General features: G+C 31.2%; 1 protein-coding gene across 2 annotated transcripts; it reads left to right on the forward strand.

The window, feature by feature from the left end:
• Positions 1-2,273: 2,273 nt before the first annotated feature.
• On the forward strand, positions 2,274-25,102 carry LOC108737975 (sodium/hydrogen exchanger 9B2). Of its 2 annotated transcripts, none has more exons than XM_018471181.2 (6): positions 2,274-2,583; positions 13,097-13,285; positions 18,586-18,685; positions 22,819-23,193; positions 23,273-24,149; positions 24,345-25,102. In XM_018471181.2, the coding sequence occupies exons 1-6, from the start codon at positions 2,571-2,573 to the stop codon at positions 24,666-24,668; spliced, it is 1,878 nt and encodes a 625-aa protein (XP_018326683.1). In that variant the 5' UTR covers positions 2,274-2,570; the 3' UTR covers positions 24,669-25,102. The 2 variants fall into 2 exon arrangements, with proteins under 2 accessions (XP_018326683.1, XP_018326682.1); XM_018471180.2 differs by lacking the exon at positions 2,274-2,583 and adding an exon at positions 5,473-5,573.

Raw genomic sequence — 25,102 nt, forward strand, 5'->3', positions numbered from 1 at the left:
TATCAACACATTTAATTTGTTACTGTTGGACTTATTGGATTGGATGTATTTAATTGTATGTCAATTAAAAAAATAGTGAAAATTAAAGTAAAAGCGAGAATATAAGTAGGTATGCATCATTTATCTCAATTTCTTTACCGAATTTATTAATTACAGTATCAATAGGTATCAGAAGTTCCGATTACTGTGCGAAAGTAGTAAGAGCATATAAGTGGACACCTGTTCTTCAATTGTTTCTGCAGCGATTAATGTTGAGGATAAAAGAGGATAAAAAAGTATTTATTTAATTCTGATGCCCAATTTTCGTACTGGCCATTAACTAAAAGACATATTAGTTCAATTGCTTTTCGCTACAAGGGCATAATCAATATAATAGCAAATAATTAGTTTAGTTAAGTGCTTATATCAGAAATCTTACGATAAAAGGTTTATTTTAAGATTTGTTTAGGAAAATTACCAAGATATTTTTGGTGATGTAGTTTCTAGCATTTAGTTATGGGTTTCTTGAAACTTGAGTGAGCTGGTTTGATTGGGATGTTTAAAAAAATGATGCAGTATATACAATAGATAGACTAATAACGTTTAACATCTAAAATTGTTACGGGCTTTAGTGTTTAGCATTAAATGTGCAGACTTTCCCTAAACTCGGCAACTTACACAAGAATACTGCGACATATCAACGTGATGAAATCTATTTCTATTTACCTATCGACGTTGTTCTATAAATCGCAGTGACACATCTAATAAATCACGAGTACTTTTATTGCTTTATCTGGACAAGATCAATTTTAAAAGTTTGATCAACCAGAAATTGTTTTTTTTTTATTTTTACTTGAGTATATCGTCGGCAATGTTCACACACCAACTACTATCTCCATTTTTTGTAATGTTTTAATTACAATGTTATCATCGTCCTTGTTTCTATGTATAATCATCGTGAAATGTTTTGAGAACTTTGTGTATATATGTCTTCAAGTAGCGGCGTAATATAAAATATACAAATAAGATATTTTGGTAAAAATAATAAAAACAAGTGACTACGAAGAGAACTTGCGCCCTGAAGGTTCCGTACGCTAACAATAATAATAACGTTACCCTTAGTAGAAAGTATCTGTCAATTTAAATTGGTGTGTGTAACAAAACTGTTTTTTTTCTATATCGAACAGTATAATTTGTGCAACATTCACATACTTATGCATATAAAAAATGCCGACGTAGTTCTTTGACATTGAGATAATAAACGAAAAGTATTCATTAATTAAAAATCAAGCCTGGCAATGTTAATAATAATTCTCTGAAAACACATAGAAGAAAACCGGAGGTATGTAAATTTCAGACGGATGTTTCAATCGAATAAGTTCTTCTTTTTAATAGATTTGAAAAATTCATAAGAAATGTAAATTAACAAAAATTTTATAGTTTAGCAATTTGGCGAACTATTGAGTCGTGGGGTTCAGATTTGAATTTAACTGCAAGCTAAACGAGAACAATATCCATATCCAGATTGCGATGTCTAGAAGAAGGTGATTGACCAAGTAAGTATTTGGTGGGTTTTGCAAAAAAATAACACCAATAATTTATTTTTTCCTTTTGAAAGAAAAGTTAAAGTCGAGTTGCTCGATAAAAAGACGAACAAAATGAGCCCCAGTTGAACTCAATTGGCCCAGCAAGAAAGACATACATATTAACTATTAAAATTTGCACTCGTTATTTTTTTTTGCAAAAGAAAAGAAACTTTTTATACATCAACCCCGACAGGCAACAGCTCGCGGCAGCAGCGCAGGGTAGCAGTTACCGACTTCCCCTTCGTATCGCTGACGCTCGACAGCCAGTCAGACATGTGCAAATTAACAGTTTTCAATTATGTTTTTCTTATGTTTCCAACAGTTTTTTAGGTAAACAAGAACAGACATGCATAGAGTAAATCTTGAAAAACACAGCCCTCTTTGTTATATGTCACTTTTACTGAAAAGTGCTTTTTTAAAGCAGCGATTTGCAAAAACTGCACAATAATTGCAGCTTATAAATAATGTGGTATGATGCCTTGAATTACAAAAAGGAATTGTTAGTTTTGCTTAGACTTTTTATAAAAAAAAATGTACATTATCGATTATGATACTAAGTACGTATAGATCGAGTAGGTCCTTTTTAATTTTGTAAGCATGCGTAAGCGCTATAGACGTTTTGTCATAATTAAAACACCAGCGTCCTTCGCGGAGGTGTCATCTCTAAACGTCAGTAAACCGAAATTCACGCAGGTAAAACAGTTGACAAGTAGGTAGGTACTTAAGTCAATACCTTCACGTATAAAGAAGCACACAACTGTTTTTACAGTAGTCGCTGTAAATCGTTAATAACGATAAAGAACTGATTGTACCTAGACCGACAAATCGTAAATGCATTTAGCGGTGTCACTATTTATGTAAGATCGAAATTCACATAAACCATGTCCAGATGGATGTTGACTGCTAAAGGACAAAAAGTTCTTTTTTTATAATTCGTGCTGTGACATAAATTGTTACCTACCGTAGTTCGTTTGCTGGCATTCGTATAATATTCGGAATAATATTATGATAACTCCAGGTACGTTTTTCAAATATTATTTTATCAAAATACTAAGGTAATAATTCACATAGTATCCACAGTGAAGGATTTAAGAATAAATTTCCATATCCTTATAGATACTTTTTAGGTATTTACAGTGCATATTGGTGAAACTTTTACAATGTCTGATGCACAGTCAGCTTTTCTATAGAAAAATATATTGAAGCTTCTTGACAAATAAAATATATATATAATTATTATTATAGAAGATTGTACAAATTTAAGAGAAAAATCAGTAATCATTGCGGTCGTTAATACATTTCTAACTATTTGTTTGTTGTTTAAACCGTTTGAAACAAAGATTTTAAATTAATTGGTTCATTTTTCGAAAATCATTAAAGTTTTATCAGAACATTAATAATTCTGTGTATTTAAAAATGATTTAAACATTTTTTTTATATACTTTACAAAGAAGCACTTCGTAAGTATATTAATATAATACACCGAATTATACATTTGTCGGATTATTACAGAAGTCAGAAGATGTTGAAGTGTACTCAAAGGATAATAAAATGCATTAAGTGTGAGCATATTTTATAATTTATATTAGCTGATGTCCGGGATTTTGCCTGCATAATTCATAATAGTACAAATAAATATCTGTTAAATTAATTTGTAAATATCGGGGTTTGATAATTATTTTTCCTTTTCCATAATTTCCCGCCCTTTCAATTACCGGACTTAAAACTACAGCATTCATTTGAAAAACTTCTTCTGGCTTTCGGATTAAATTGAAAAATGGAGGCAAGGCTAAATTCAAAAAAACAAAATCAGGATTTGGAGAAAGAATTATCGGCTTTAGATTTAGAATCTGAAGTCAAATGTGTAGGTTCCTATATAAGTAAATTTTGTAAATCTGCAGGTGGCTTCATAGATCATAGCAAAAATTAAGTTCAAGGTCGACATCAACTTCGTTGCTAGATTTATTAAATTTTGCTTTTGTAAGAATCCTTTATGAAAACTCAATCCTGCGAAACTATTCCTGAGTTTATAACATCTCCTTTTGAGAAATATTGTGGATATTTTAACATCATTTTGGGGTCAAACCTCCAAAGCGTTAAATAATAAAGCTTTAGATACTAAAAGCTGTGTTTACTACAGTCTGCGCCAATCTGCGACAGGAAAAACTCTTATAGAACTAGCATAGGCTTCAAAAGTTAATTCAAATCGAGTCAACATAATTCCGGTTATACGTTGATTATTAGGCAGTCAGTCAATTAAGAGCAGCTCCTTTACACGTATATAGAGATTAATTAACAGTTTTATCAGTTTAATTTTGGGTTTTAAGTAATTAAGGCGGTGATAATAGAATTAGTCTTTACATTATGATCTATAGAGACAGAGCACTACAATATTATCACCATTAGCATTACAGTGAATTACTACCTACTTATTGTCTGAAGTTTACTCATGTATGTCAAGTATTATGATAGGAATATTACGTTAAAGACCATTAAAATTAATTGATTAATATTTTTGTAGATTAAACGTAGAAAAAGACGACTGCGGCGATAGAAATAATTAAAATAAAAAGAATTTACTCCTATTAACTACAATACTTTTTGATAACATATGTACACGTTAATTAAAACTGTTGTGGTTAAATGGGGTAAGTGCTTTTTGTTTTTCAATACGAAAAAAGGTCGCAATTTTTGAAAGCCCATTCTATAATTCTTTTTTGATGCGTTCTAAAAGACCCCAGTATATTGGCGAAGTCCGCAATTAATTTTCTGCGAGAAGGGATGTACCTTCTTTCTTGTTTCCACTTGGGACTGCAGTCATTTGAAGCTTTTTGAACACGACCTTGTTCAATTAGGAAATGCTTCATGAGTAGTACAGACAAAGTGAAAAGAGATAACCGAATAATAGTAAGCGCTTAGGGGTTGCTTAGGTACGCAAAAGATCAGGGTCGATGTTATAACTGCCTGGTTGGAATTATATCTTTTAACAAACGTCTTTACTTTCCTATATTCCTGAGAATGTTGAACATTTTTTGAATTCCGGTACAGACAACATACTCAAATTCTACTTGCCTGCATCTGTTTTCTATATTTATGATATTCCCTCCAAGTCTGTCGTGAGTAAGAGTAGGCGTTCTGTCAGCAACCGAAAGAAGAAATAAAATGCGAAAGTTTTATTGCGGGCTATGCCAATTTTCAATGTCCCAACTATAGCTAAACATTCGCTTACAATTTGTCAGAACTGTTTACAACTATTATTTCAACATATGTATGTTTATCATATGTGTGAGCACCTGAATTCCTATCAAAATAATAATTTTACGGAAAGCAATCTATCTACGATATTGCATTAACAGAGATAGATAAAGTTTCGATAACCTAATAATTAATGCGTTTATTGTATGAAACTTCACTTCATCGTAGATAAGGATTTGTGTTTTCTCATTTGTAGGATCTATCATTACCATAAATCGTTTTTGGGCATTTTAGAAACGCTTTCTTGTTAGAGTTTAAAATTCAAGTAATAACTGAAGAATAGGCTGTTATTATTTTAATACGTGAACGTCGAAACTTCCGGTACACTTTTCAGTATTTATTATAAAAATTACTCCTTAAGCTACAATGTTTTAAACATCAACTCACGTATCATCCTCATGTAGGCTGGCAAGCATTAGAAAATTTTGACCTTGTAACTAGTCTTTATATATGATAACTGCCTACCTCTTCTATCATACACATATATGTACGATGTGATTATTCTTTTTAATCTGCTGACAATAAAATAAAGCCTAAATTGTAGATTTACTTACAAGTCGTAAAATGTTTATAGTTTATTTCTGTCAATCGATATCAATGATTCTAGTACAGTAAACCTCTTGACATTGTTAATACAGCAATATAAATATTTGATACAAAATAAAAATCTAACAAGTAGTAAGTGAGTTTTCATGTGATACGCACGTAAATAACTCATCATTACCACGATGAAATTCGAAAAGAAAAGACTGGGTAAGTGGACTCAATGCAAAAAAAGTCATTCCTACTTTAGAAAAGGACATCAAAAATAAACTAAATAGAAGCTGTGTTCGAAAATGTACTGATGCCTTTTTAAGCAATTTTTCAATAATTTTTCCACTCTTATTTGATTTCTAATATCTAGGTCATGTAGGCTTGTTTTAATTTTCATTTGTTTATAGTTGCAATAACAAGAATTTAGTAAAGGTTTTTAAAAATAAACAAAAACAATTCCACTAAAACAAAAAATGGCCAAATATGCAATATGGACCGTTACTAGTAAGGACAGTGTTCACAAGGAACAAACGCAATAAATTATACATACGACTCTAATTAGGAGGGGTGGTTTAGTCGAGTGTTACGATCCTGTTACGTGAGGGTTGAAGAGAGTCAAAATTAACGATTTCAGAATTTGTCTAAAATTGAATTATTATTTTATATAAAGAGACACTTTTCTAACAGAAGCCTAAAATTTTTATAGTGCACACTTTATATAACGAAGTGGTAAGGGAAGAAGTGTCTTACGGTCCCGTTACGTGAGGCAAAGGGGATCAATTTTGTGTCATATAATTTTGGTAGGTACTAAAATATTTCTGAAAACTAGCAAGCCCTGCCCGCTTCACCAGGCGTAGGGCAATGATAAATTTTTGAATGTAAATGTGAATGGCTAATTCGATCACGAAGACAAACAGTACATGACATGTGTGCAGGTCAGCGCACGTCGGAAAACCAACCACTTTGTTTGACTTACAGGCATTAGGAGAAAATATATATATTCCTACCCTATATCATTTAAAGATATTGCAGTTTTCTTATTAGTCAAAGAATCTTTACTATCACCTTCGTGGTTCCAGGGAGTGGGTGCATGCATATAAATAAGCAAACAAGTTCACATATTTATAATCTTAGTAGCTAGAGTTAAGATTTGAATTATGCAATAAAAAGAATGGAATAATATTACTAAAGAGAGAATAACCAAAACATCCAAGCCAAACGGCGTAGTAGTAATTCTTTACTAAGGTACATGCTGCGAGGAGTAAATACAACAGAAAATTAAGAAAAGTGAACGTCGATATTGTGTGACCTTTCAACTTGCTAAATATAATTCGGTACGGGTGGTTGCTACAGAACTAAATTGAACTAAACAAGATAATTTCTCAACTTTGTTGTAACTTGTTTCTCCGATTATTTCCAAAAAGGATATAAATTGCTGATTTGTAAATATGCAACAAAATTCGAATCGCCCATTACTGGTAGATGATATTCCTTTGAACCGTATCGTCGTCGATTCTGTCTGAACAGTTCCCATTACATGACATGTCTTTTCTGCGAGTACTACATATCGCGTATCTTACATAACAGGCGGGCTGAAAAGTTCGTAAGCTAGCATAGAAAAAATTATTTTTTTTGGTAGAATTTGATTTTATTATTCGAGGGCGATATAACGATTGTAGCAGTCATACAATTTTACGATACCATTTTTATAATACGATTCGTCTTTAGCCTCAAAATAGGCTTCAATTTCGGTGATTACCTCTTCATCGGTGCGAAATTTCTGTCCAGCGAGCATCCTCTTGAGGTCTGAGAACAGAAAGAAATCGCTATGGGCCAGATCTGGACAGTACACTGGATACGGAAGCAATTCGAAGTACAATTCATGGAATTTTGTCACTCAGATACTAGTAGTGCAACAGCTGTCAAATTTATACACGTGTCTTTTGAAGGTTACGGCTAACTAAAAATCACATGGATTTGATACTAGTAACTTTTCAGCCCGCCCGTGTACGTCGCTTATAGCCTGTTACTTTGGTGTAAATTCTGCTTTTACTTTTAACTACGATAGCTTGTAGAAAAGTAGTTATTTCTATATTACAGACTCTTCAATTTTATTTATTTTTGTACTTTTATATATGAACATCTAGATGTATAGATATATTAATATGTTTAGATACGCAGATGTTAGATTCGATAAACGAATATTTCATTGTAGTTTTTCCATGATATTTCAAAACTTCTGGCATCTTTTAACTTTAAAATAATTGTAAAAGTAGATGCGCGATTGTTTAGAAGGGTACATAATTAACAGTACGCGACTTTATAAGGCGAAAGCCTCTTATTGAAAAAAAAAACGGAAGGTAAGGCAAGGTCTGACTAGATTACTAGCTACCGAAGAATGAGTATTTATTGTCTGTATAATAGTCCAAATGCTCGGTTATTATTTTTACGTTCTACCAACTGACCTGTTTTAAAATAGTATAAATTAATGTTAAAACAACCAGTTACCGAACTCCACTAAATAAAAGTAAAACATACGAATGTTGCGTAACAGTTTAATTTAATTAGACGTGTACTTACCCATACACGTATAGAGATCCTACTTTAAAATATTTAGTGGTACTTTGAGTAGGTTACGTAATTGACACACATACAGAATTTTAAGTAAAGGTGAATTTAAAATGTTTTCTTTTTATTTTATAATATACCTATTACTGCACAACGTTACGTTGCACTCTTCAATTTACAGCTATCAATTTTAATTAAGTACCTACTGTTCTTTAAGTCAAAGCGAAATGACGTTACGTGACAAGACATCCAAGTAGAATAACATATAGCCCTTTTCATTATTTACACTTACAACAATACTTTTCGAGTTCTATTTTACGAACATTAAGTTATGCAGTTTTAATTAAGTCTTGGAGTGTGGTGGTTACTTTTTGATGGAGTCCATGAATTATTTGTAGAAATACTAGAAGTTCGAGTAGACGTGAAGACACCCTTCTTACTCAATTTTTTCTAATGCATTATCAGACAGCAAAATTGCAACAGATTTTATTAAATTAAGATAATGGTATTAAATTTATGTCTAGTTTATACAAATCCAACAGAAACGTACAGATACTTTTATATTTCCCAAATGAAAATTATACAAGGTTTTGACATCAAACCATTCCAATCTTTCAAAAATACACTTATACATTATTTTACTTGTAGGTAAAAAAATAATAACAAAAAAAGGAATAATTAAAAAGTACACTTCAATCTCGTACCCGAGATAAATATGTTCAGTCTCTCAGAGTCTCTGAAAGCGAGACTCGAGTCTCCGTCTCTCATCGAGTCTCTCTGGTGTTGCTGAGAGAGACTGTCGAGAGACTGTCAAAATAACTGTTTAGCGTATCTGAACAAGAGACTCGAATCTCTCAATAAGTGGTATCTAAATAGACATGGTTAAAATTTTTTATGTTCAACATATTTCAGAGATCCCAGTCTTTCTACGAGAGACTCGAGTCTCTCAATTTTTCAGTTTTATTCATTCAGTCTCTCTGTGAGAGACTCGAATCTCTGAATTAACAATTTTATCGTTCGAGTTGCTCATACAGAGACTGTGAGAGATCCATAAAAACACCTAGGCAATAACTGAGAGACTGTGAAAGACTGTGAGAGACGCTCTCAGAGACGCTGAAAGACTCTGAGAGACTGAAAAATTTTGTCTAGGGTACAATTGTGACTGAATTCATCGATCAGAAGTGTGCATACGAAGAATGAAATATTTAACAAAATTTACACTGCAATAAGAAACATATTAATCTTCATAAAACTTGCAACAAGTATTGCTACAATCAGCAACATTTTTCTGATTAACTATTTCTTTTCATATTAGTTATGCCACCAAGATATGGTAGAAAATGAAATGAATTAATAATGTTTTTTGTCTTTACTCACAAAAAAACAACAACAGCAATTAAGTGGTTGAACTATGAAGCAATGGTTTTCGTATAAAACATACGCTTTCACATTTCTGCAATGCTTCTTAAAAAATATATCGTTTAATTCGGAAATAATTGATAGTTTGATTGTCTAGCTATTATTACTGATTTAGTATGGTGAATACAATGCAAGGTCCTTTCATCAAAACAAAAGCACTTAACTGTTGTGTACATTTAAACATAAAGTACATTTACCCTTTTCATCATTTTAACTGGCTTGAATAGATATTTACAAATTCCCTTAATGTTCAATTTCCATACTTATTTTTTACTTATTCTGGTAGCTTGGTTGTTAAATTATTTTCTTAAATCCTTCCAATATTCCAAGTATTGTTTCCTAATTCCATTTTGAAGGTTCATACAAAGTTAATGATTGATATATTGGTTGTAATTATATCAAGCTATCAATTATATAACGTAATAATACATTATAAGGAATTAAAATACCGACTACTTATGTGTGTGATACTTCTGATAGCAAGTAACTAATCTCTATAGTGAGTTAGTAATTTATAAGTAACTAGTTGTGCCCGCATCCACTTGCGTCGCAAAATTGATCTCCACGAAAAGCCCTTTTACTATAATGAACTAAAAATATGTCCACCCTGAAGGTCCACTCAAAACATTGGTGAAATAATTTTTGAAAACTGAAATTACCTCCTACATCTCCAAACTATTAGTGTAGAACACCTAAATAAACAAAATTAATTTATGATAATGCTCAATATCATTCGTATTAGTATTTTATGTTTGAGATGATGGTTGGATCATTTTCTACATCAAATTACTATCAAATCTGGAATTTCCGCGGCACTACTATATGAATTATAAATTTAAAAATGATTTTATTTTAGAAGTTACATCAGCTGAACTGTAATCAACGTAATAAACGTGTAATTAATTAACTTTCGAGCTTTCTGTTAGTTATATTTGAAATTTTATTTCCGACGTTTCGCATGAAACTGCAGCTAGTTCAAAGATAATTTCAGTCGAGACAACCAGTTCGTTACCATTGACAAAACAGAACGTTGGAAAAAAATTGCGAAAAACAACGACCACAAAGCCCAAAATGTTGAAACAAATTTCTCAAGAAGCTGGTCGTGAAAGCCTACACTCATTTACAAAATGTAGATCGTTAATGTTAATACAATCTTACAATACTAACTTCGCAGAAGTAAAATTATATATAACTTTCTCGTTGAAGATATTAATTTTTGATACAAATAATTATACAATGGAAAACATCGACAGAGTTGTCAAACGATCCTGAAACATTGAATTTCGCAGGAATGTCTTGATTACTTTTGTTGAAAATTATGTTTCCGAAGCAGTATGCAGAGCTATTCCGTGCGACACAGTTCAATGATACGTATATACCACGACGGGCTTGACCAAAGATGCAATAAATTATTATATGAACATATGTTTTTATAATATTACGTAAATGTGTAAATTTATAGCAGTTCTCCACCATCACACTGTTGCTATTACTTCTTAGATCGGTTTATATGCATAAGCACAATCTTCCAATAATCTGACAGTATTTTTAGTTCAGCATAACATTTAATCATTAATGAAAATCAATCAATACTGTAGAGTTAATACAATAAAAAATATACAATCATAGACTACAAGAACAATTTTGACGATGTCAAGAACATTGTATTAAAAAATTATAATAATTAAACTTTATAAATTCATAACCTGTCGCGACATCTATTCAGCTGAAAGAGGAAGTTGCTATTTGTGACCTGTTACTAGTCTTTTAAAACTTATTATTGATTGATTGTTTTCATTGTTCCAAAAATCGCGCTGATTCACAACTAACTAAAAGGAAACTTCCTTTAGGTTTAATTTAATTATAACACACTCTGTTTAATGTTCTTCTCTTTAAGGATGTTTGGGAGGTATATCAAAATGCTACGAGATAAATAAAAATTTGGAAGAACGTTCCTCATTCAATTCTTAAACTCCTGTAAAAATTACAAATCGATTCACTAAACTGTTAAAATGTTATTGAAATTTTAAAAAATTGTAATTTTACACGTCATCTTATGAAGATTCGTTCACCGAACAGATTAAATTTATTTTTATTAACAGAAAAAAAGTTACCAGAAATTTCAAACTTTTATAATAAGTAACTTGAACTCTGGAGAATCACTTTAGCGTAAGGTTATTCAAATTCACTAAATGGTTATCGAGGAAAAAATGAAAAATTAGCTGAAAATCTCGTTTTTACTTGATAATATAATGATAATATTTATAATTGTCTGAAATAAATGCAATTTTAAAGTTTTAATTATTATTTAAACATATTAAAAAGTTTTACGCTCATTATTAATAGAGATTGAAACTAAATATTTTTTTGTTTCGAAGTTGAAATCAAGGCATATTCACTGCCAAAAGTCAGTTAAAAATTTTCCATATTATTCGTTATTTCTTATTTTATTCAAAGTTTTTGGTCAAATTCCAAATTTTCTCTCAAACCGTATACTTTTTTTTAGTATAGATAGTATTTATTTACCTCATGATATGCTGCAAAACCTAATTAATCACGAATTTCTAATTTTATGTACTCTTGTCTCCGATTGTACCTCCCAAACATCCTTAACTTACATTGGGAACAGAGGGGTTTCCAATTAACAGCAACGAGTTTATGTATATAAGCACGTATGTGAAGCTTTTTCTGGAATGGAAGCTAATGATATTTTATTTTACGTTTTCTATTGTTATTAGTCACGTACATTAGCTGGTTACATTCCTCGATAGAACGGTATGACCGTAAATATGTGCCTACTAAATTATTCAATTACATATTTCTCGTTTTTTTATGGTATATTTACGCACCACCTATGTACGTACTTGCATTCTAATGCAATTCAATATACCAATGGCTGTTACGTGTAGGTATATGTCGCAGGAAAATAATAAAAATCGTTCTTTAATTAAAAATTTTGGAATTCTATTAAACGCCAACAAAATATTTCTTAACTACGTGTTTTAGCATTTTAAATAAGAAGCAGATTTACACTTGGATTGTGCACCCTTTTAAAGATTAGGCTATGGCTGATATGAAACTTAATTTAAGAGTAGAAGTCAATTAACGGGTTTTATTTTTACCCTGCTACATTTGCACATACGTAATATCTGAGACTGTTGCCTTGTTGAGACAATTAAAGGGCTAAATAGAGAATAATAATTTCAGAGCTAAGTTTTACTTATCGATTTCGGTATACATAGTTCCACACAAAACAAGTTTTTTCAATTGCAAATTGATTTGTAGCATCTGAAGTTGTTTTACACGAAAAATAGAGTCCGCAATTCTGCTAAGCTTTTAAGCTTAATAACGCTTTTTTAGACCAACCAGTAGGATTTCCATAAGTTTCTTTAACTTAGAAACAGATTACGATAAATATGTAATTCTTCCGCTATTATGTGTAAAATACTTTTTGTATTTGGAGACCGCACAGACATTTTCAAGTGCTTTTAGCATCTATTCCCTATTAATATTATCAAAAGCTTTTTCTAGATATACGAATGTAATATACACTCCCTTAACGTTGGAAAATAAACGCAAAGAATTTACTAAAAATATTTTTGTCTCAAAACTGCATATGGCCAATTATTTCTTAATTAATTATATATTGTGTAGTATCTATAGGTACTAATTTCATAAGTGAAAATTAGTGATTTTGATCAAACTATTAAAAACTTATAAGCAGATAGGTTTATATAAAAGCTTTTATTTTTCAGAAATGTCAACCTCAATCAATAAGCAACCGACATCGCTCGAATCGGGTCGACAATGGAATCATACCTCTCAAGGGCACGATAATCCTGTATTCGACACCCCCCGAAGTCGGAAAGTTTCTGCCACATCAGATCACTCGGATATGGGCCCAGTTCGCAAAAAAAGCATTCTCCACAATAACAGTTCTACAGGTTAGTTACTAAATTTCTGATCCAGAAATACATCCCGATTTTCGGAATATGCAAAATTTAATATGCGTCCCAAGTAAAAAGATCACCAAAAATCTTAAATTTTTTGAAACATCTAATATAATAGTAGAAACTTTATAAGTTTTAGCAGATAGGTACCATTATAAACCGGGCATAATCTTTACATGTTAATCATAACAATTCCCTATACCAAAACGTAACCTAGGGGTGGCCAACCCACGACCAGTCTTAAACATTTTTCCGGTCCGCAAGATTCACCATTGTTTTACAAATATATTTATTTTGTAAAAGTCGACGATTTTTGGTATCTAGGAAGTCAGATAATTCAGCATGCAAGGAGTAGTAGAGATATAAAACAGACGATAGCGCAATGACGGGTCGCCTTTAACATAAAAGGGATCACTTCTCTGCTCGTAAACGGTTAACTTAGAAATTCGAAAAAGATTGTTAAAGGTGGATGACCGAAGCACGGCGCTGCAGCGTGCATAGAGTAGTTTAGAAATGAGGAGGTACTAGGAAAGGTAGGAAAACAAAGAGCGCTTTGGAAGTCAATAAAAAAAAGGTGAGATGGATTGGTAGGATTCTCACATTTAAGGGGCTAGTTAAAGACATATTAGAATTAGAAGTAGGAGTTAAAAGGAATAGAGATAGACCTACATTAAATTATTATTCACAAACAGTTGAGGTTGTCGAATGTCCTAGTTTTAGGAAAATGCGAAGATTGGATAAGGATAGGAAAGAGTGGAGATGCGTGTCTATCAAATCTTCGAACTTCCCACCCTATGTTCATGGTAATGATGATTATAATGGTCAAAGTAGAGAACACTAATGTTTAAATGAAATACATTATTTGTACAACCATATATTCAAAAATTAACTGTTACTGTCAGAAAAAGTTAAATTTTAAAACAATTTTCTTGTGAATATGTGACAAATATTGCCTGTTTTACTAATGGTGGATCTAAATATACATATATGATTTCTTCCAAAGTGGCCCGAAAGATTATTTGGGTTGGCCACCCCTGGCCTAACTTACATCCTAACTTAAATAATACTCTAAAGACCAAACATTTAAGGTCTGGATGAACACTGTATAGAGATAATTAAACACGCTGTTTTTGTAGTGTTTAGTTCTACCTTCAGTATGTCAAAATTAGCGGTTTTTAATGATTAATTAATTTGATTAAATAATAATAATATTCTGAATATCAAAAGTAGACCCAAGGAGCTCTATCATCTTTTAATTAAACTTCCTATGGATAAGCTAATTCCAGAATATCGTATCATCTACTCAGTGACACAAAATTCAGTTACAATAAAAGGCAAAAAAGAATAATCCTATTTATCCATACATTTAACTGAAGGATCATCCACATACTGAACGGTGAAAATGAGGCAAAAATAATATTTTTAAAAGATCAAATCATTAATTTAAGGAAATATGTAAACACTGATTCACTTCAATATCCTTCCTACTTGATGAAGCTTTTATCCTGTATGTCCTGATTTTATGAGAATCCGCAAACGTAATATAAAAGGCCGAGGAATCACAAACCCGAGAGTATCTACCTATTTATAAAACTTATTCAACCGTAATGAATTGAATGGGACCCATCAAATTTTATTGTATGACAGATAAATTGAATTTATTGCTTTATTAAAGGTTTAAACTTTAGATGTCTAAACAGGATGTCTTCAAAAGCATCATATTTCATGTCAATTATTAAACAAAATTCTATAATCTGCTCTGTGCACACAGCGTACAAAATTCGTTTTTTTTACAATAAAAATCAAGTGAACGTGATAGCTGTCATCAAGAAATAATTATCAATTTCGGAAACAGATAAGATTAAAAAAAAACAATCAATCGATGCCTACATGGCTATTATTGAAGAAGAACTTTTCGGCTGTATCACCCAAGGGCAACGTTTTGTGTTCAGGGTTTATGCAAGTTATAAGGGGAGTATTTTGAAAGAAAAAATTGTAAGCAAAATAGCTTATGATTAAGTACGATTGTGTAAATAACATTTTTCCGGGTAATTCATTGTCATATCTCGTAAATACTTGAGAAGCCGTAGTACCTATCAGCAGTTTTAATCTAGAAGCAAAGTGAGTAGTATGTGTGAAATTGATAAGTACATACGTATTATTAAGTGATAAGAACCATTCTAATTTAATAATAAACATGAATTTCTTCTCCAGTGTCTGCAAATGTTTTTATTGAAGAAACAACTATCTACTTATTATTAGGTATTTAAAACAATACGTTATTAAACTGTAACTTTCAAAGTACTCGAAAAAAGTGAAAGAATGACACCCAGTTTTATCAATAAGTTGTATGTTTTTATTAGTTCTACGCCAAAAGCCACATTTTCTTTTATCACAACGGGATAAAAGTAGATAAATCTTGCGGCATTTCTTAAAGATTCAAATTTATTTTGTGTGCAATGATTGGTAACTGCTATAATTTCTTTTTAAATAAAATACGACCTCAACTTCAACTCTTTACTATGGCTATATAGTTGCATGTCATTGAATTATTTTAAGTCTTTGACTTTTTTCAATAAAACTGTCCTCCAAATTAGCCGCCCTCTACGCAATTTTCTACTCTGCTTACAAGCAAAGGCCACCACCGACTCCGTTGAAAATTTTATGATTAATTGACTTTATCCTACATCTATGCATATGTATATTTTCAGTCATATACTTAAAGCATTCGCATTCTTGCATGTAAGAAATAACGTAGATATGTTAATTAACTTCCCGGATACACCATTTGCTAAATCAGATCAGTTTAACCGTTTGTAGTCAATTGTTTCGACTTTTGCAGTAGGTGTTCGTCTAACCATGAATGCAGACTTTAAAACTTCAAAGTTTAGTTACAGAATTTCGAACAAATGCTGGAGAGGTAACTGCACACATTATTTTTTTAATTCCTTGCTTTAATTCGTGATTTTTTAAAATGTATCTTCTCACTACTACGACGCCTTGTGCCCTAATGCATGTTACTTGAGCCTTTGTGACTGGAATTAAGCATTAAAGGGAAGACCATAACAATTTTCTCAAAAATAAAATGAAAACGCAAGGAGTTGATTTCGATTGAAGATTGTAGGCCCTTAGCAAACTCAATTTTATATTTACTAGCTTTAAGATGAGTATTGTAACCCCCAACAATACTTTCTATTATATTACGTCTCAAAATAAAACTTTCTAATTAGACAAGTTTGATAATAGTCAGCTATGTTATCTTTATACATAATCTTGCCTCTACATAAACTATTATTGATTAGAATTATTAACAAAAGCAATCTATACCCATATAAAGTAAAGGTACCTACATACGTTGCACAATATTTCCCAAAACAATTTCATGTTTAGGTAATGAACCATAAGTTGTTGCCTTTTATGGGTAATAATAAAATAAGGATAATTTAGTAATAAAACAGTAACAATTTAAGTTCCAAAGCTTTACCCAAAACAAATATTTATAATATGAAAACCTCTATTCATTGTGTATGCAAAGTAATTTAGGAGAATCGTGTAATTATTTGACACACATCTTTCAAATTAACTTTACATCAAAAATTGAATTGAATAGTCATGATACAGTTACAAATACATTTGTAACATCTGATAAACAAAACAAAAAAGACGAATGAGCGAATTATTGCTTTGGTTAAAGCAATTTCTATTTTAATTTCCCATTAATGAACTTCCTAATAACTTGAAGCGTACGTTCTCAATACCCTTTACAGTATTTATTTTAAGCGTGTAGTTGAATACAACACACTTAATTAAATTAAGTAATTAACTTTGATACACCCAGAATCGTAGTTAAACAAATTNAATATTTTAAACATGTTGAAATTTGGGGAAAGTAGGTATAAGACTGTCAAAGTGAGATTACATTAACTAACTTTATGCTCCTTATAGAAAGAGACACCATACTCTGACAGCAAAAGATTTAATATATACGAATGCACCTGTTAATTAAAGATATCTAATTACAATTTATGATGAATCAGTAATTATTTAGCAACAAAAAGCATTACGTTATTTTATGCATTTACCATAAATGGAAGGTAATTTATCGCAAAATAATGAACTGTATAGGTACTTACTGTTTTTAATGAAACCATAAACAAACAATTATGATTAGAATCACGTTTTGATTTGATATACACATGCCTTTACCTGAGCCTACTTGAAAATATAGGTTACCTTGTTTTGGTAAGGCTATGGGAAGTAGCGGCCCATTGTTGAATCATAAAATACTTCCGACAAAACAAAAACAGTAGGTCTAATAGTGACATTGTCGGAGGACAATAATCGAAAAACAAATAAAAAAAAAAGAAAACAAAGGATTTGATCGCTGTACTTAATTAATCCATTAACCGATTCCTTCGGAATTAATGTATTTGGTATATTATCCCCACTCGTTTTAATTAATCGGAACTACAATTTACAATGTTTCGTTCAGAAGTTAAAAGATTTTAGTGTGTTGATACGCATACCGTTCGGTAACTTTTACATAGTTTGTTGTTAATGGCTCATGGATCTGTTTCGTTCACTGAAACGTAAGCATGCTTACAGATTAGTATAAAATATATCATAACATTTTGAACTTGCATTTCCCCATTTTGTAACATTTTAATTTTAATGGACTCTCTTCCTTCCACTTTTTTTATTTTATAAATAAACAACATCTATTTTAATTTCCCATTAATGAACTTCCTAATAACTTGAAGCGTACGTTCTCAATACCCTTTACAGTATTTATTTTAAGCGTGTAGTTGAATACAACACACTTAATTAAATTAAGTAATTAACTTTGATACACCCAGAATCGTAGTTAAACAAATTTGCAATCAACCATGCATGTCCTACGTTTTTAGCCAATTATTCCGTCGCTACTACATTAGTAGTAGTTGCTGTTAGAAACTTATTGAATTTGTTACAACTTGCATCTTAAGTTTCAAGTTTCATAAAACATTAGTTCCCTTTATTGCCGTATCTAATAAACTCTTGCAATTATAAATAGTCACGTACACAAGAAAATGTGAAAAATCGGTTATGAGGGAAAAAACATCGTAACGATTAAGGTGTGTTACAAGTACCTTAAGCGACCTTGGACAGTTTAAAAGAACTGATCTAAACTTACCATAATCAGTCGTTTAACGTGCTGGCAGTGTGTGTTTGAGTCCATAGAATGTCGAAATGTTATCATCTGAAATTAAAAGACGTTTAAATAAAGATGTGCGATAACTACGGCTTCTTTACAGATCTTGGAAGGCACATTGGAGATGAACGGTCGAAGAAAACGTCAGTTACAGAATCAGTGCATTCACGAGCACGATTTTCTGATATAGAAGAAGAAAATAGGTGAGTCCTTATCAGATTTATAATGATTAGTAGTCTTAGAGTGATAAAATTTGTAATCCTAAATTGAAGTGCATATAAGTAACTGTATGAAATATTTTTTTTAAGAGGTCCAAATATTTATTCTATTAAATTATTTTGTGGTAGGAATGAATATTCCAAACGAAAATATAAAAACGACTTATACTTTACTTTAACCTAATAATTCACCTCTAGGTACATTATTAATAAGTAAGATAGTAAATGGGTTGAGAGCTTCTGTTTCTATTTTTGCTAAAATTATTGGCGGAATCAATCAATCAATAGATATTACATTTTTAAGTAATTATCTGAATAGGTGCAGTTATCGCATTAATATCATATGGACACACTAGTGAGCTTTTGATTGATTAATTATGTAACATCATATTGCAAAACATCAGGTAATTTCGAATTCAACAATTAAACATGTATCTTTAATTCTATTACTGAAAATTAAGAATGCTGCATATTTATTTTGTTATAAAGTAAACCAAGCCATTTAAAGTGGCTACAAATTTTTTGATTTCGAATTAGTAAGTATTTAAAATAATTATTTTCAGGCATTTGTTGTTCCTATTTAAGAATTAGCACAGAGAATATCATGAAAACATTTTCTAAAAAGGAAAAACAATTCACATAAAAGAAAAAAAAATAATTCTAATTCGAGATGGATCGAGATTCTTTCAGAAATGAATACAAATTATATTCTTGAGTCGAGTTTCAATGGTATTATTTCCGATTCCATGACTAGTTTTTCCGTTATAAGGGTCGTGAAAGTTGACAAATATTGATTTGTCTATCGGGGCTAGTTGACCGATTTTGATGATTGAGAAGTCGATTCTTATAAAATGTACCATGCTTAATACGGATATGCCTTCATATTCAAAAGCTCTTTAACTTTTCCAATTTAAAATAAAAAAGTTATGATTGATTTTAATGAGTAATATTAAAATTGTATCAAAATACATGTGACATTCAAATTCAGCATGCCAGAATTAGTCAGAATCGAGTCATATATTTAAAATTTAAAAAAATTAATATAAGTCAACTTTAACGCTCCCTGGAGGAATAGAATCAAACAGTGCCCCATTGAAACACAACTTAAGTGTACCCCCTCTATTTATTTCTGCAATAATCTCAAATAACTTATATCAAAGATGAAATTCGCAATGCACTGATTTCTCTTATTTATTTTGACAGTCAAAGGAAATGAGAGGGTGACATGAATTTTCAGAAATATTTATATTTATCTAAATTCCACAATTAATAACGATTACTTTTTCAAATTTTGATTTTTTTTATGGTAAATTTTAGAAAGGAGATATAATAGCTAGAACCCTCTAAATGCGATCCACGATCCATCAACTATTTAGTAATTCAAAATTGTATTCAATTTACAATATTTGGCATAAATACATATGTACATGTATGTTTAACTTTTATAATTTAATTTCTAGCTTTTATTCCTTTTAGTGAATGTAACATATTTAAATTTTCTTAGGGAGCTTTTGACATTTAAATTTATGTATATTAATAAATATTTTAAACATGTTGAAATTTGGGGAAAGTAGGTATAAGACTGTCAAAGTGAGATTACATTAACTAACTTTATGCTCCTTATAGAAAGAGACACCATACTCTGACAGCAAAAGATTTAATATATACGAATGCACCTGTTAATTAAAGATATCTAATTACAATTTATGATGAATCAGTAATTATTTAGCAACAAAAAGCATTACGTTATTTTATGCATTTACCATAAATGGAAGGTAATTTATCGCAAAATAATGAACTGTATAGGTACTTACTGTTTTTAATGAAACCATAAACAAACAATTATGATTAGAATCACGTTTTGATTTGATATACACATGCCTTTACCTGAGCCTACTTGAAAATATAGGTTACCTTGTTTTGGTAAGGCTATGGGAAGTAGCGGCCCATTGTTGAATCATAAAATACTTCCGACAAAACAAAAACAGTAGGTCTAATAGTGACATTGTCGGAGGACAATAATCGAAAAACAAATAAAAAAAAAAGAAAACAAAGGATTTGATCGCTGTACTTAATTAATCCATTAACCGATTCCTTCGGAATTAATGTATTTGGTATATTATCCCCACTCGTTTTAATTAATCGGAACTACAATTTACAATGTTTCGTTCAGAAGTTAAAAGATTTTAGTGTGTTGATACGCATACCGTTCGGTAACTTTTACATAGTTTGTTGTTAATGGCTCATGGATCTGTTTCGTTCACTGAAACGTAAGCATGCTTACAGATTAGTATAAAATATATCATAACATTTTGAACTTGCATTTCCCCATTTTGTAACATTTTAATTTTAATGGACTCTCTTCCTTCCACTTTTTTTATTTTATAAATAAACAACATTCAATATTAAATGGTTTATGTTATTGATTAGTTGAACGGTGAACAATCTAATAAATCCATTAAGATAAAAATTAAACAACATCATATAATTTTTAAATACTCTACGGAAAAATCCCATGAAAACAATATGAAAACAAAATGAAAATTATGAAACAGGATTAAAAATAAATTTTATAATCTCAAATTAAGTTTATTGGATTATTGAATTTCTAGATTATAGTAATCGTTTATTTAAAGAAAATGCGACGTTTAGTTTGTAACTTAGGAATCTTAACAAAATCTAAAATTAAAAATCTAAATATGTAAATGTAAATACGTGACAATTTGGTCATAATGAAAGTAATTATTGAAGGAATGGTACTCTTAATAGTAACACTGCACCATAAAGTAAAATGGATATAAATTAAATGTTAAAAGTTAAAATTTTTCCATTATCCATTAAATATTATCTGGACGCAATAATACTAATTATAGTTATCTTTATTACACTTCATTTATAAACTACTTTGCCTTTTCTTTTTTTTCTCGTATTTTGCAGGTATCGATTGACAGTTTACACATCTTGTAATTATAAGAGAGTTTTATTTGTTATTTAAATTTATCAGTAATAAAAAACTTTGAAGGTATCACCTCACTAATTGAAAATTTTATTTACATTATCACTTACTAATTGTAAGATCAGAAACAAGTTAGTTCGTGTATGACAAAGGATGATATTGTTATATATATTATATCCCAAAAGTATATCGGCATTTTACCATAAAATAATAAATCATTCTTAGCATAGCTGCGTATACTAAATTAAAATCACTACTCATTTATTGCTATTAGTAATTAAATTGAAAGCTATCCCAAAGAATATAAACGTGTAGGAAATACAAAATTTAAACATATACGAATTAGTGAGCATCAGTATCACTTTATAACAAAACACGTCTTTTCAATTTTGTCAATAATATAATTGCTTACGTCTGAAAGAAACCAGTAAATATTTATCAAAAGCTCAAGTTTGCAAGGTTTACAAAGAAGAAGATTGCAGATTTGTCCTTTGAGAAGGACCATCTGAAATTATTGCAAAAATAAATTTAGAGGATGCTTTAGGGTGGTATTCAGTTAAACGTTTTTCGACTCCACAGCTAGTTTTATCGGCAGGTGTAAAAGAAAAATTAGTCATTGAATCATTAATTTCTACATTAAATTATATGGTCCATCTTGAAGGACAAATTTGCATTAGAGTAATTTTCTCTGCGAAATATTAAAGAATTTGCTATAATGGTAAATTATTTATATTTAGAATAAAATAGTAAAATAATAAATAAGTAGTATACTTAATCCTTTTAATGAAGATTGTGCTAAAGTTAGACTTTTAATTAAAACAGTGAAAGTAATAAGTAGAATTATTGCAAGAAATGTTTTTTTATTGTGTGACTTTATTTTTATCATTATTTACATTAATTAATCGGCTTAACGAGGATTCTAAATCAATAAAAATAGAGTCAATTCTTCCAATTTACGCATATAAAACTGTATCTTTAGTGCAATTTGGTCACAAATCATTTTTTTTTATTACTAGAGTATTAAAAAGCCTACACAAAATAATTTATAACGTCAGTAAAATATTCCTTTCTTTCTACTCTTTTTTATGTCTTCTTTTACCGCAGATAGTTGTATAAAAATAATTTATTTATTGAAATTATTAGTAATTGAAGTGTTTTGCAGGTCGTGGTGGTACTCATTCTGCCTCAAGTGTAGATCAAAGGAATCGCATCCATCATGGCGACCGTCATTTTGGAGCAAAGCTTGCCCTTATCCTTTTTGTCCCACATACCGTCAGTTTTCCAGAATAGTCGCTATCTCACTGATAGGGTTGCTAGCGTGGGGAATAGTCTATTCTGTAATTGGAGATACAGCCGCTCCCGGGGGACAATTATTTCAGTTAATTTTTCTCAGTATAGCCGCCCATTTCGGGGGTTGGCTGATGACACTCACCACACTGCCAGCTCTTATAGGAATGCTTGCAGTCGGCCTTTTATTTGGAAATGTTGGTTTAGTAGAATTCGATGATTCATTTGCGGAAGTAACCAAAGTTTTAAGGTGAATATTCAAAAATTTCCCTTCACTTGTTTACTAATCTCCCAAGTTCATATGCATCATTTATATGTTTCCATTTTAGAGAAATTGCATTGGTTATTATCCTAACTCGAGCAGGATTAGATTTGGATCCGCAGGCTCTTAAAAAGCTAAAATTTACAGTTCTAAAACTCGGTGTTGGTCCTTGGCTAATCGAAGCCGCTGTAATTACGGTTATGTCCCGATTTCTTCTTCAACTTCCTTGGGACTGGAGTATGCTTTTGGGATCTATTGTAGCAGCCGTTTCTCCAGCAGTCGTCGTACCATGTCTGTTTCGATTACGCAGAAAAGGATACGGAGTTGCCAAAGGCATTCCAACGCTTATAATAGCGGTTGCTGGAATAGACGATGCCCTATCAGTAGCAGGCTTTGGAATAATTAGAAGTATCATGTTTTCGAACGATACATTGCTAATGCAGATTTTACAAGGTCCAATTTGCGTAATTGGCGGAATAGGATTCGGGATACTATGGGGAGCCATAAGCAGCGTTGCCCCCGAGAGATACGATCCTTTTGTTGTACCTCTCAGGATTATTATGTTGCTGTCTGGTGGACTGATCGCGGTCATGGGAAGCGAAGTGATAGGATACAGTGGAGCGGGTCCTTTAGGATGTGTGGCTGCAGCATTCGTGTCGCTATGCTTCTGGACCAAACAAGGATGGGAAGTGGAAGACAATCCTGCAGCTATAGCCTTTGAAATATTTTGGATGATTTTTGAACCGATATTGTTTGGCGTAACTGGAGCGCAAGTTAAATTTTCTGAACTGTCACCTGATGTAGTGTCCATTGGACTTGGATGTCTTGTTGGAGGAATCGTTCTGAGGATATGTGGAACTGCCCTGTTGGGAATCGGTTGCAGACTGAATTTGAAAGAGAAATTTTTCGTCGGAATTGCTTGGATGTCCAAAGCAACTGTTCAGGTAATTCATAAACACAAATACTTGATTTTTGATTTGGATTTAGACAACGACGAATTCTTGATACATTATCTTTAGACAGAAAAGTTTAGTAAGTTCTATTTGTTCAATAAACACCATTTTACTTTGAAGAAGCTTCACTATTTTGGTATTCAATTTACTATCTCCAATTAATATGATTTAAAATTCTGTTTGCAGGCTGCATTGGGTCCAATACCATTATCGTTGGTGGGGACCAATGCCGACACGACCGAATATGCAAACAAAGTGCTAATGGTCTGCGTCTTGTCCATCATACTGACTGCTCCAACGGGAGCAACACTAATCACAATTTTCGGTCCGCGGCTTCTTACTAAAACTAAAATTCCGCACATTCCCGAAGGATGGAGACGAAGTCATCGTCCATCGATTAGGGATATTAGTATTATCGATGAAGATGAGGAAAGAACTGATAGCAGCATAGAACAATCCAATGGTAATGGTATTGGGAAGATGACGTCCCAAACAAAATTGGACGTTTAATAAGCCATGGTAATGGTAAATTAGCGAAGAAAATAGAAATGAGATTTGTGCTTTATGGAACACAATAACAAAATTTTAAATTTATTGTGCCCAATACCAATGGAAAATAAGTCAAGATTACTTATACGTATGGCATCAGCGAATCATAGTGTAAAATGTGAGCATTTTGCTACTTAATATTAGTGATTTTATTAAATCTAAATTTTAATAAATACCTTCATTCTCGTCCCGGAAAAAAACGTAGCTGTGCTTTTTTTGGAATTTTGTATACGACGAGAGAAACGGTAGGTACATTAAAAGAATGAAATGTGATCGAACGATATTTAGAATGTACCTGTACCTAAATAATGCTGTCCTTGTATTTATGATATATACAATTGTACATAAAGAATATCTGTAGATAAGTAAATAAAGAGTTCTTGTTATTAAGAGTA

This window comes from Agrilus planipennis, unplaced genomic scaffold, assembly GCF_000699045.2.
Source record: "Agrilus planipennis isolate EAB-ADULT unplaced genomic scaffold, Apla_2.0 scaffold161, whole genome shotgun sequence".
Lineage (NCBI taxonomy): Eukaryota > Metazoa > Arthropoda > Insecta > Coleoptera > Buprestidae > Agrilus > Agrilus planipennis.